General features: G+C 34.9%; 1 protein-coding gene and 1 pseudogene across 2 annotated transcripts; one reads left to right on the top strand and one right to left on the bottom strand.

Annotated features, from left to right (window-relative positions):
* The first annotated feature begins 1,564 nt into the window (after positions 1–1,564).
* LOC143596516 (plasma membrane ATPase 4-like) lies at positions 1,565–7,940 on the top strand (annotated as a pseudogene). The gene is made up of 15 exons (XR_013146724.1): positions 1,565–1,737; positions 3,872–3,991; positions 4,093–4,330; positions 4,414–5,174; positions 5,251–5,373; positions 5,468–5,572; positions 5,664–5,808; positions 5,895–6,059; positions 6,144–6,414; positions 6,499–6,580; positions 6,668–6,828; positions 6,912–7,085; positions 7,158–7,340; positions 7,414–7,595; positions 7,681–7,940. The product of XR_013146724.1 is annotated as a plasma membrane ATPase 4-like (transcript).
* Positions 7,941–8,636: 696 nt separating this feature from the next.
* LOC143596515 (putative glucose-6-phosphate 1-epimerase) lies at positions 8,637–10,696 on the bottom strand. The gene is made up of 8 exons (XM_077075271.1): positions 10,464–10,696; positions 10,287–10,361; positions 9,724–9,780; positions 9,493–9,653; positions 9,276–9,416; positions 9,100–9,202; positions 8,922–9,021; positions 8,637–8,837 (listed from the first exon to the last, which is right to left on the bottom strand). Exons 1-8 carry the CDS (start codon positions 10,632–10,634, stop codon positions 8,674–8,676), a joined length of 972 nt encoding a protein of 323 aa, XP_076931386.1. The 5' UTR covers positions 10,635–10,696; the 3' UTR covers positions 8,637–8,673.
* Positions 10,697–12,795: the final 2,099 nt, after the last annotated feature.

Below are 12,795 nucleotides of genomic sequence, written 5' to 3'. Positions count from 1 at the left end.
AGAGATAGTAATTATTGTTTGTAAATTTAGAGAAACTTTGTTTGCTCTATTTCTTTTTTTAATAATTGTTGAATTGATTGTGAGTAGAGGAGAGAGAAATTAAAGCTGTAATGATAAATGTATAAAAAAATATTATTTAATTAAATAAGAGAGAGAAATGTAGTGTTTTTTTAGTGTAATTATAGAGATAAAGATAAGGGACCGAATGAGAATGCTCTAAGAAAGAAGTTGTAGGTTTGATTATATATGTGACTTGGTGGGCTATTTGGAAGCTTCGGAATGACTTGGTATTCAAGAAGAGTCGATTAAAAAACTCATGGTTGTTTGATGATGTTATGTATTTTTCTTTCCATTGGTTCTCGAGTAGGAAAAATAAGTGCAAGGTTTCTTAAACAGAGTGGTTTCTCTGGCTGGCCGTAAAAAAAATAAAAATAAAAAAAATAACCTTTTACTGACTCAATGGTCATTTCATAGTAACTTAAAAGAATATAACTAACGAAGTTAACTATTTGTTAAATAGAGACTGTTATTGGCAATAATATTGAAAGTTAGGATTGCCACATACCGGTTAGATTGTTATTTAGGATTATTAGTGGCTAATAGGTAATAGTTTTGATTATAAAAATCCTAACTTTTATTTTTTTTCAAAAAACAATTTTATTTCCCCACTGTTCATGCCTACCTTTCTTGTCATCTTCTCCCTCTAAAAACTAAACATAAACACAACAAGCAAATGCAAAATTTTCCTTTTTAACAACCAATCAGTGACAAAGCTTGGGCATAGTCCTCAACAACCAGAGATGACCGTACTCAATACATATAAGAATATTCAGGCCAGATCGTGTAAATTTACCCTACTAAGCGAAAAAGCGGCAGTAAAGTCTGGCTATTTGGGGCAACCCAATGGCAAAAGACGACCTCACACGTTTACGATCGCATATAATGCTTGATAGTCCAAGGCAACCATCTACTGTTATGGAGCAAACCTGTCACCCGAAGGGCCACTTACGATAAAACCTGGTTGGAATTAGATTCAAACTAAAACCTTATATTGTTCAACACAAATATTCACTTTCTCTTTCACACTAGTTGAGCTAGAGTTCATTGGCCATTCAAAAGCAAATTAATCTCTCTATTTTTTTATTATTAAAAGTTCCGTGACACAACTTATAGTTATACCATTTTTATAAAAAAATCCTATAAGCATTTTCTTAATAAAGTGTTTGATTTAGATTTAAATTTAACTTACTTTTACGATTATTATGTATACACTTATACGTTATTTTAAACTTAAAACAAACTCCGTAAAATTGGTACAAAGTTAATCCAAAATATCTGTTCAAATTATTTAATTTTGAAAAGGTTATAAAATCATATAATTGATAATTAATAGTTTATCAATTTTTAAAAAAAGTAGTAAAGTGATAAATAAAAAAGAAGAATAAAAGTAAGAAAGGCTTAGGTTTCAACGGGTGGGGTGCGGGGCAGCAGGAGAAGTATATAAAGACCTCCTCCATACACCTCACCTGATGAAACCCCTAACATCATAATATTATTAATATATCTCTCTCTTCATTTACATCCTTCCTGACGCTCTGCTTCTGCACCAATTAATATTAATTCCAATTCTCCTCCCAACTCACTAACTTCCTCGGCCTCGTCGCCGGTCACTTCTTCGACATGGGTGGCGATAAAGCTCTCAGTCTCGAAGAGATTAAGAACGAAACTGTTGACTTGGTATGAACTAATTAAAACCTTAACTACTACTTTACTTTTGTTACTATCTTTTCGGTTTGCTTTCTGATCTGGGTTTTGATTTGATATTATCAAAATCCTCGTCGTAATGATTTTGTGATTTACTTTTTGTGTCATGTGAACTCAACAAAAACTTTATAATTCATCAAATTGATTATATTAATGATTTTAATGCATGTACGGATTTGCACGCTATTCGACAAAGTTATTACTTTTTTATTTTTTTTTCTGTTTATATTTTGATTTTGTTTTGTAATATGATTTTTCTACGTAGGTTGAGTAATCAAAGGGAATTGTTGGGATCACGGGTAGGGTTTGTTATTAGTATTGTTATTATTATTAGTGTTATCGTTCACACGAAACTCGATTAGAGACTCATCTAAGTAAAGTAGCCGACTTGAAATACCGAAAAGCTAATTAATTGATACGTCGGTTCCCAAGTTTTTAATAATTTTACCTTTTTAACATCTATGACAAGTTAGCTTTCAAAAAATGAAAAACTAATTAATTATTATGTTGGTTTTCGGTTCCTGAAATTTTATGTTTTTAACAAGTTAAGGGGAAGATTTGATGACTATCACATGAGTCAGATTTAATAGTTATGGTGGTGGTATTCTTTAAAATCATGTTTGTTTTCAATTTCTATTTTGACTATAAAGTGGTTAGTAGTTATGTTTATTTATTTTATTGTTAGTCAAAGTAGGTCCTTTATTTAAGCAAAAAATCTGGAAAGTAATTTGAATACATGAAGAAAACGAGGAGAAATTAATATATATTTTATTTCGATTTACTGATATGCGAAGTTTTCAATTTTTTTAGAAAAATCTGGATGTAATTTGTTGGGATACTTCATTTCTTGTTAAAAAATAATAATAATAAATAAAACAGTCAAAAGTACACAACAAAATTTAAAATAATGGTAAAAGTGTAGAAATTCAGGGAGAGAGAGAGGGGTAAAACAGTAATTTTATTTATAAAATATTTCAACAGAATGTGTCTGTTGAATGCGGTGAACGGGCTGTGTGGGTACATGTCCGTGGTACCTTAGTCTTATTTTATTATTATATGTATTTTTCTTTAGCGGCTCTGACTAATGTCTCATGATTTCTTGGATTTATTACTTATTATACTAATTCAACTTTACTTTTTTATTCAATTCACGCCAAAAAAGAAAAGGAAAACGATATAATTTTTATGAAACTATAATTTATTTTAGTTGTTTTTATACGTAAATAAATATTTTTCATTTTATCTGCCCCACCCACTTTTGTTGTGGCACGGAATTCCCAATATACCCTTTTCTTTCTCGTGTGGTGGGGTTAGCTTTTAGAGTCTTTTTGGTATTCGGTGTGACACCCACTCTTTTTAGTTTTCTAATATATGGGCTATGGGCCCCACATATCGGGTTAAATGGCAAGTCAACTTGGTTACTCAACCGTCCATATCTTTTTTTGGGTTGTTTTTTACTTTTTTTATTCATCTAATTTTACCCCATGTGAACATGTTTCTTCAAAAATCACTAAATGATCATTTTGACCCAACAACAACATTAAAAAAAGATAACATTTTGACCATGAAAGTTAGGTAACGTAACTCTAATTGTGACTATAAATTTTGTACAATTTAACCAAATAAAATGACATGTTTAACATTTTTTATATGAATTGTGTTTTTATTTCATTTATTAATTTTCAAATAAAAAAAGAATTATTCTCATTTTTAGTGGACCTTGATTCTCTTGTCTGAATTTTTGTGATCGGTCATAATCATGGGAATCCAATACCAGTAACATATAATTGTGGAATATAAATAAAGTAAAGATAAACATTAACATATTCTAAAGCAACTTTTTGTTTAATATATTAGTTAGCAATTGAATTATTATTTGTTTCTTTTTTTAAATTTAAAATACAAGGTGTATATGTTACTTTACAATTGAATCCAACCTAATTATCAAAGGCATGTTAGTTTAGGTAAGTCTTTTTGTTTAGTGCTATAATGACCAAGACCATTAGTGTTATGCTAGTTAAGCATGTGGATACATGCAGATAACAGAATAATAACTTTGTCACTTGATGTTTATCTTATTATAATTTAAGTTTATATCTGATTACAGGAAAAAGTACCGATCGAGGAGGTGTTTGAACAGTTGAAATGTAACCGCGAAGGTCTAAGCTCGGATGAAGGGGCCACTAGGCTTCAAATATTTGGACCTAACAAACTTGAGGAGAAAAAGGTATATTCATAGTTCAGTCATCAACTCATGATCAAACTTATTTAGTTTCTGTTTACCTATTAATAAGTGCTTAATATTTTACTTTATTTAAATGAATACAGGAAAGCAAAATACTCAAGTTTCTTGGGTTCATGTGGAACCCTCTCTCATGGGTCATGGAAGCTGCAGCCATCATGGCAATTGCAATGGCTAACGGCGGTGGAAAACCGCCAGATTGGCAAGACTTTGTTGGTATTGTTTGCCTTCTTGTGATCAACTCAACCATCAGTTTTATAGAAGAAAAACAATGCTGGAAATGCTGCTGCTGCACTCATGGCTGGTCTTGCCCCGAAAACTAAGGTCTTTATATCTTTCTTTCACAATTTAATTAAATAAAGTCAATAATCAAAGTTTAAAGATTTGATAATCTGTTATTACTTTAGGTTCTGCGTGACGGTCGATGGAGTGAACATGAAGCTTCAATCTTGGTTCCTGGAGATATTATCAGCATCAAACTTGGTGACATCGTTCCTGCTGATGCGCGTCTTCTGGAAGGTGACCCGTTAAAGATCGACCAATCTGCACTTACTGGTGAATCACTTCCTGTGAACAAGAACCTTATGATGAAGTGTTTTCCGGCTCAACTTGCAAGCAAGGTGAAATAGAGGCAGTTGTCATAGCAACCGGTGTGCACACCTTCTTTGGTAAAGCCGCACATTTAGTTGACAGCACTAACCAAGTTGGTCATTTCCAACAAGTTTTGACCGCGATTGGAAACTTCTGCATTTGCTCAATTGCTGTTGGAATGATAGTTGAGATTATTGTCATGTACCCGATTCAGCATAGGCCGTACAGAAGCGGGATTGACAATTTGTTGGTGTTGCTTATTGGTGGAATCCCAATTGCTATGCCAACTGTGCTTTCTGTCACCATGGCTATTGGGTCCCACCGGCTTTCGCAACAGGGTGCTATTACCAAGAGAATGACTGCTATTGAAGAAATGGCGGGAATGGACGTGCTTTGCAGCGATAAGACAGGGACTTTGACTCTTAACAAGCTTTCGGTTGATAAGAATTTGATTGAGGTTTTTGCTAAGGGCGTGGATAAGGAGCAGGTTTTGCTTTATGCTGCTCGGGCTTCTAGGACTGAGAATCAGGATGCTATTGATGCTGCCATTGTGGGAACCCTTGCTGACCCTAAAGAGGTATGGTTTCTTTATACGAATGTATAGTTTGTTACTAAACTAATACAAAATTTTGTAATTTTATATGTTTTTGTAGGCAAGAGCTGGAATCAGAGAGGTCCATTTCTTCCCGTTTAACCCTGTTGACAAGAGGACCGCTTTGACTTACATTGATGACCGTGGTAACTGGCATAGAACCAGCAAAGGTGCCCCCGAACAGGTACATATTTCACTGTCTCTGGTTCTTTTTATATATGTGTATATATACATTTCTTTATGAATCGGTTGATTACTAAATGTAATGTTTTTAATAGATCTTGACTCTATGTGGATGCAAAGAAGATATGAAAAAGAAAGTGCATGCAATGATTGATAAATTTGCAGAACGTGGGTTGCGTTCATTGGCTGTTGCATATCAGGTATGCATTTTATTTAATTTTTGTTCACACTCGTCTATGTTATTATGTTTGATCATGATTACTTAATCTCGTTATCGCAATAAACTAATAGGAAGTGCCTGAAAAAAACAAAGATAGCCCTGGTGGACCGTGGCAGTTTATCGGTTTGTTGTCCTTGTTTGACCCGCCAAGGCACGACAGTGCTGAAACCATTCGCAGAGCCCTAAATCTTGGTGTTAATGTCAAGATGATTACTGTAATTAATCATAAGTTCATAACTACTGATACTGAAATTTTTTCTTTTTATTTTGTAACAAAATGCTATCTTTTTATTATTATATAGGTGATCAACTTGCTATTGCTAAGGAGACCGGTAGACGGCTTGGCATGGGAACAAATATGTACCCGTCTTCTTCTTTACTTGGTGGCCACAAGGATGCATCTATTGCTGCTCTTCCTATTGAAGAGTTGATTGAAAAAGCTGATGGGTTTGCTGGAGTTTTCCCAGGTGACTGATTATTTATTTTTTATTCTTTTAATGCTATTGCATTAGCATTCTTCTAATGCTGACTCTTTTGATTTGATTATGCAGAACACAAGTATGAGATTGTGAAGAAGTTACAAGAAAGAAAGCACATTTGTGGAATGACAGGTGACGGTGTGAACGATGCACCTGCTTTAAAGAAGGCTGATATTGGATTGCTGTAGCTGATGCTACGGATGCTGCAAGGAGTGCTTCTGATATTGTGCTCACCGAGCCCGGACTTAGTGTGATTATCAGTGCTGTGCTTACCAGTCGTGCTATTTTCCAAAGAATGAAGAATTACACCATCTATGCTGTTTCCATCACCATTCGTATTGTGGTAAGTTGTATGTGACATTGAAGTCATTAGATTTATTAATATAACATTCGAGTTTATTGACCAACTTACTTTGACTTTTTGTAGTTTGGGTTTATGTTCATTGCTTTGATATGGAAGTTTGACTTCTCTCCTTTCATGGTTCTGATTATTGCAATCCTTAACGATGGTGAGTTGTCAGTTCCGTTACACTCTATAACACTAACTTTATAACCATAGTTTTTATTAATTTCAAGTTTTGTGAAAATTATAAAAGGTACAATCATGACAATCTCAAAGGATAGGGTGAAACCGTCTCCATTACCCGACAGCTGGAAGCTAAAAGAAATCTTTGCCACTGGGATTGTGCTCGGAGGCTACCTAGCATTGATGACCGTCATATTCTTCTGGATCATGAAAGACACCAACTTCTTCTCGGTATGTTAATAAATGATCCAATATTAATATTCTGCCTGCACATGAAACTAACTCTTGTTTTCTTACTTCCATCACACAAACAGGACACGTTTGGTGTTAGATCTTTGAGAAACAGTGAAGTTGAGATGATGGCTGCTTTATATCTCCAAGTCAGTATAGTTAGCCAGGCTTTAATCTTCGTTACCCGTTCACGCAGCTGGTCATTTATAGAACGTCCAGGGTTGTTACTTTTGGGTGCTTTCTTAGCAGCACAACTGGTAAGCAAAATCAACATGTTTTTTTCTATACTAATCGAATATTGTTTCCTAATAAAATATGAAAACTTTCAGGTGGCAACTTTAATAGCAGTGTATGCAGAGTGGGAGTTTGCAAGAATCAAGGGAGTCGGACGGGGATGGGCTGGTGTCATCTGGCTCTACAGCATCGTGTTTTACTTCCCACTCGACCTTATGAAATTCGCCATCCGATATATCCTTAGTGGGAAAGCATGGAACAACTTGCTTGAAAACAAGGTACACTTCATTTGTTTATATGATTTAGTTTTATTAATAAAAGCTGCGAACTAAGCCTTTGAATTTGAAACAGACTGCTTTCACAAGCAAGAAGGATTATGGAAGAGAAGAGAGAGAGGCCCAATGGGCTCTTGCTCAGAGGACACTTCACGGGCTGCAACAACCAGAAACCTCGAATATCTTTAATGAAAAGAGCAGCTACAGGGAACTGTCCGAAATAGCAGAACAGGCTAAGAGGCGTGCTGAAGTGGCAAGGTATAATAACAATATTGTTATTTGTTTTTCAAACTAGTTTTTAATTTTAATAAAAATGGTAATAAATATTGTGATGTACATACAGGCTTCGGGAGGTGCTTACGTTGAAGGGGCATGTTGAGTCGGTTGTGAAGCTGAAGGGGCTCGATATCGATAATATTCAACAGCATTACACAGTGTAATGGAGCGAGCAAGCGTTTTGTTTTTTTTAAACTTATTAGTAGTTGATAATTCGTGGGGAAACAGTAATTTATATGCTGGAAGTTGAATGTAACCCCCGAAACTGGTTACTTGTTTTGTTTTTTTAAGTGCATTTCTAAGTAATACAGCGTATGGTTGCTGCTGGTTTATGTATGTTTTAGAAAGAATGAAAGCCACTTAAAGCATTTTCCAGCTCCATAACTATTACATCAAGCTATTTATGATAAAGTATTTAAATTTGACAGGTCAAGTTGATAAACAGAAATTGATTGTTGAATCTAAGTAAATCTCTTACTAAGCGCTGTAATAAAGTTGTTGAGATCAACATTTTGATCCTGGAAAGTGGAATTTGGGTTCTGCCTATTATTTATTGGCCCCTAACTACAAACTTAACGATAGTTATGCAAATTCAAGTGGAACTTCTTTATATGCCGTTTAGGGATTCATGTAGAAGTGGTGCTGTCACATAAAAAATAAAATATCAATCATGATTGCTAACCAGATAATATGGCATAATATACACACCTTATGGCATAGTCAAACATTCAGACATCAGTGTACTTTAATAGAGCTAGTTTGGTTAGTGTAAGTGTAATAATCAGTTTAGCTTAAAAATGTGTCCTAAAGGTCCTGTCATCGTCTTGCGTTGTTCTGTTTATACCGCAGTAAAGATAACTTTATGAGTTAGTATATTCAAGCATACCAGAGATGGTTGACAGTTTTCGCAATTAAACATTATAACAGAAGTGGTGACATGAAAGTTGTTGGATTCAACATGAAAAGAAAAAACAAAACATATTGTGGCCACACGAGTCTTCCTTTGGGAGAGCCATAGGTTACAAAAAAAGTATTAGAATTCTGCAAATCCTGATATCGGTCAGTGTCGAGTTGAAAGTTGTAGCCTTCCTTTCCATTCTTGACCAGGCTGCAGTGTCACTGGTTTTCCAATAGCTGCAGCCTCCACACAAACCATATATTTGTACTCACCTTCTCCTAAATCCACTATTGTTTTAGCCTTCGTTTCCCCCGGATTCCACACCACTGACACATACACAAATCAACACCATTTGTTACTTCATGTCCCACTTCAAACAAAAAAACCTTAACAAGAAATGCATATCTAACCAGCATCAGGAAGCCCATCTTTCCGAATGACATATGTCCGCATCCTTTTATGATCCAAAGCCGCAACTTTCTTTGGTGTGTTAAGATAGATCCTGTCAAACTGAGTAAACAATTGTCACTACGTAAAGCCTTATTAACCATATATGACAAAGCAATCAAAGCGAGGCAACGAAAGTACCTCTGAATTAAAGGTTATCGCGTTTCCATGTTCTGTATACCGTGTCCTGTTCTGCAAATTGTCAAGATAATCAAGCTTCGCCATTCCTCTCACTTCAACTTCACTGGAGAGAAAATTATCAATATGTTTGTTTCATATCATCGACCCGATATTTGAAACATGTGAAACCGACTTACCTGATATCTGAAACAGAAAAATAGGTGTGATGTGCAAATGTGAAAGTAAAAGGCTTTCCAACAGCATCAGTGTTTCTGATACGAGATGCCGAAACTAAGTCTCCTCCGGGTGTCAGAGTAACCCTCAACCGAAACTCAAATCTACAAGTAAACAAAAAGTTAATGAGAAAACTGAAACTCTTAAGTTTGCATCATAAACAACTTCGCAATCATATACTTGTGAGGCCAAATCTTCAAATCCTCTTCTGTGGGCTTTAGTAACAAATCAACAAAGACTCCATTGGTGACATTGGATGTGAACGGAGGTGGGTTATTGTCTATGGTCCAGAGTCTGTTCCTAGCAAATCCATGTGACTTAAGAGAGCCAAGATTTGAGAACTGCATACAAATCCATGTCAATATCTAGAACTACAATATAAGTGAATTAACCAGGTGAAAACATCCATACTTGAGGAAAAATGACAGGAATACCCCCTCGTATCGGCTTCGGAGGACTAAAGGTTGCCTGCAAAAATACATAGTTTCTGGATGACTGAAGAAGATGACCACAAGATCAAGTAAAAACAGAAACGGTCATGTTATGTTATCGGTAAGTGTATACCAATTTGTATGTCACATTATACAGGTTGTATGACCTTTTCACCCTATTGTATGGGCCGTATAATAGGACAACAAAAATCATACGGCTCGTATAACTATCAAAACGACCCGTTTGACCACTTTTCACCCTATCACATGGGCCGTATGATATGGCGAAAAAGGTTATTGAACGGCTTTTGTCAATGGTTAGATTAGTCATTTCTTTCTCGGTCAAAGTATCACAGCCCGTACGTACGGTTCTCATACAACCCGTATGGCCTTTTCGCCCTATCACACAGCCCTATAACTACCAAACAAAACAGCGCATATGATCACATTTTTCGTCCTACCATACGGACCGTATGACAGATAACACATAAATGGTGTTTGTATATGTGTAGCCCAACATAAATATTTATGGATAGGTGGTACCTTACTACTGACAAAAATCAACTCTTCACCTTTCTCATTCTTCCATGATGTCACATGAGCTCCATATAAATACACCTACAAGAGACACAATGTTTATAAAAAAAGATTTTCATATCCTACAATAATTTGTTGCAGAGAACAGCAAATCTAGATCATTTGTATCAAGAGTGTACATACCTCGACACTACTACCAAGAGTTTGACTGAGGATGACTTTATCTAGGCCATTGATGCCTTTAGTGATCTGAACAGATTTTTTATCAGTTGTTGAGGACTCAACAATCTGGGAAAATATTATAAGTGCACAAAAAACCAAGGTGGTTTCATGTAGCAATCTCAATCTCATCATTTGATTGGATGAAGATACAAACAACCTACGGATTCTACAAAAGCCAAGATGAGGTGATGAGTATAAGTCCTGTTAGTAAAAGTAGACTCCTCCAATCATGGACATTTTACATTTGGAGATTTTTTTTGTCTTCATATTTTTGGAATACAATAATCACAAAATTATGACATATGTCAATGATTATATGATTTATTGTTTGGTTTAAAATCGATACAAGATCAAACCTAGTTACAAATTAAAATTTCTGTTCAGACATAAACATGAAAACAGAACCCAAAAAATCAAATAACCCGAAAAGGCGAGAACCAAAGGGTGATCACCTTTTAATTCGGTACGTCAAATGGTTTAGAAATGTGTGTTATAATTAAAATATCAAATTAAAGCACAATCACTTAATTAAAAATGTAACACTAAATTTATAATGGGGGCGTTAAAACGGAAAATTCCTAAAATAGCCTTCTAATGGTCAGAGATTCTAAATTTGTCATTTTAAAATTGTTCTTCCTGATTTATCCCTCTTCTAACACATCGTTGACTATGTGTTATGTGTTAGCTAACTTAGCAAACACATAGTCAACGATGTGTTAGGCCTCCAAACACATGGTCAACGATGTGTTAACCCCCTTGTGTTTTTTAATATTGTATTATTATAACTAATGTTACTTATATTTGGTTTTTCTTTTATAACTTTTAAAATATAAATTTTATATTTTTTTTAATATACCGTTGAGACGTGTTTTTTTATCTACGGGCCGACATAAACTTTACTCAAAACCGAGCCGTGTTAAATTAATTTCGAAATGTTCAATAAAATTTGACATGACTCGGTATTGAGTAAACTTATGTCGTTGTGCAGATATAAAAAAGCATGTCTCAACGAAATGATATAAACTTTATATTTTAAAAGTTATAAAAGAAAAACCAAATATAAGAATTTAGTTACAATAATATATTGTTAAAAAAAACAAAAAAATGCACGCATCTTCGACCATGTGTTTATAGGCCTAAGTTCTAACACATCGTTGATCATGTGTTTGGAGGCCTAATAAATCGTTGTCATGTGTTTGGATACCTAACACATCGTTGACTATGTATTAGCTAACTCGTCTGCAGAACTACCTAATGCATAGAATAGAAACAAATCTGAAAAAACAATTGTAAGAGAATAAATTTTAAATATGTCACCAAAACTATTTTGGGACTTTTTCCCAGTGTTAAATACATTTGGTGTACACCAACATTATTTCAGACCATTTATTGTTAGAAAACAAATAATATAATAATAATAATAATAATAATAATAATAATAATAATAAATTAATGACATATAATCCGGATCTCACTGTGACTCCATATCCAGTCATGCTATTTGAGTATTTTTCAGTGGCGGATCTCGAACACAATTTCAGGGTTAACGTATTTTTTTTAATTATACATTAAATATTCTTTTTAACTTGTTTCGCGAGTCCAGGCACGCGGTTGTGCATTTCGCGCGTACCGGCGACTAGTTAGGTATTTTGCGAGTCCCAAAGCATATTTCGCGTAATGTGTGTGCTGGCCTAGGATACTTGTTTGGTGTGCACCAGCGCCCGGTAATGTGTTTTGCTCGTACAAGCGCCTAGTTACGTGTTCCAGTGTTTCAGGTCTGGTTTCACGTTACAAACATACCAGCCGGATTACCAATTACCCATTTGGTATGTACCGCGCCCGGTTACCCGTTTGACGTGTACATGCGCTTGGTTGCCCGTTTCGTTTGTATCAACGCTTGGTAACGTATTTCACACGTGCCTTCACCCGATTATTTAAGTTGGGCTTTTAAGCTTTAACTACGTAGTAGGCTTTTTATCATCTTGAACTTGAAGTTGGTATATTTAAACTTGGTATGAAACATCGTTAGGACGCCACTCGCTAACCACGGATCGAGTTGGTTGCTGTCAGAATCAAGCCGCACCTGTACGTGTTTCTGATTTGAGGTAGGGTCCTAATCAGGTAACTGATATTTAATCCCTTGTCTAGTCTTTGTTTATAGCAACAGTTTAAGAAAATCCATGAAAAAAAAAGGGAGAGGTAACTTATATAGTAATTCGTAAATTGAATTATTTTGATAGTCATGATCACTATGATTAAGCTCGTAAACACGAGGACCATTGTTATCTAATTA

This window comes from Bidens hawaiensis, unplaced genomic scaffold, assembly GCF_021521415.1.
Source record: "Bidens hawaiensis isolate Kalapana, Puna unplaced genomic scaffold, B.hawaiensis_p1.1 tig00046665_1, whole genome shotgun sequence".
Taxonomy (NCBI): Eukaryota; Viridiplantae; Streptophyta; class Magnoliopsida; order Asterales; family Asteraceae; genus Bidens; species Bidens hawaiensis.
Note: the sequence above shows the minus strand (reverse complement) of the source record. Positions and strands in the feature narration are given on the sequence as shown.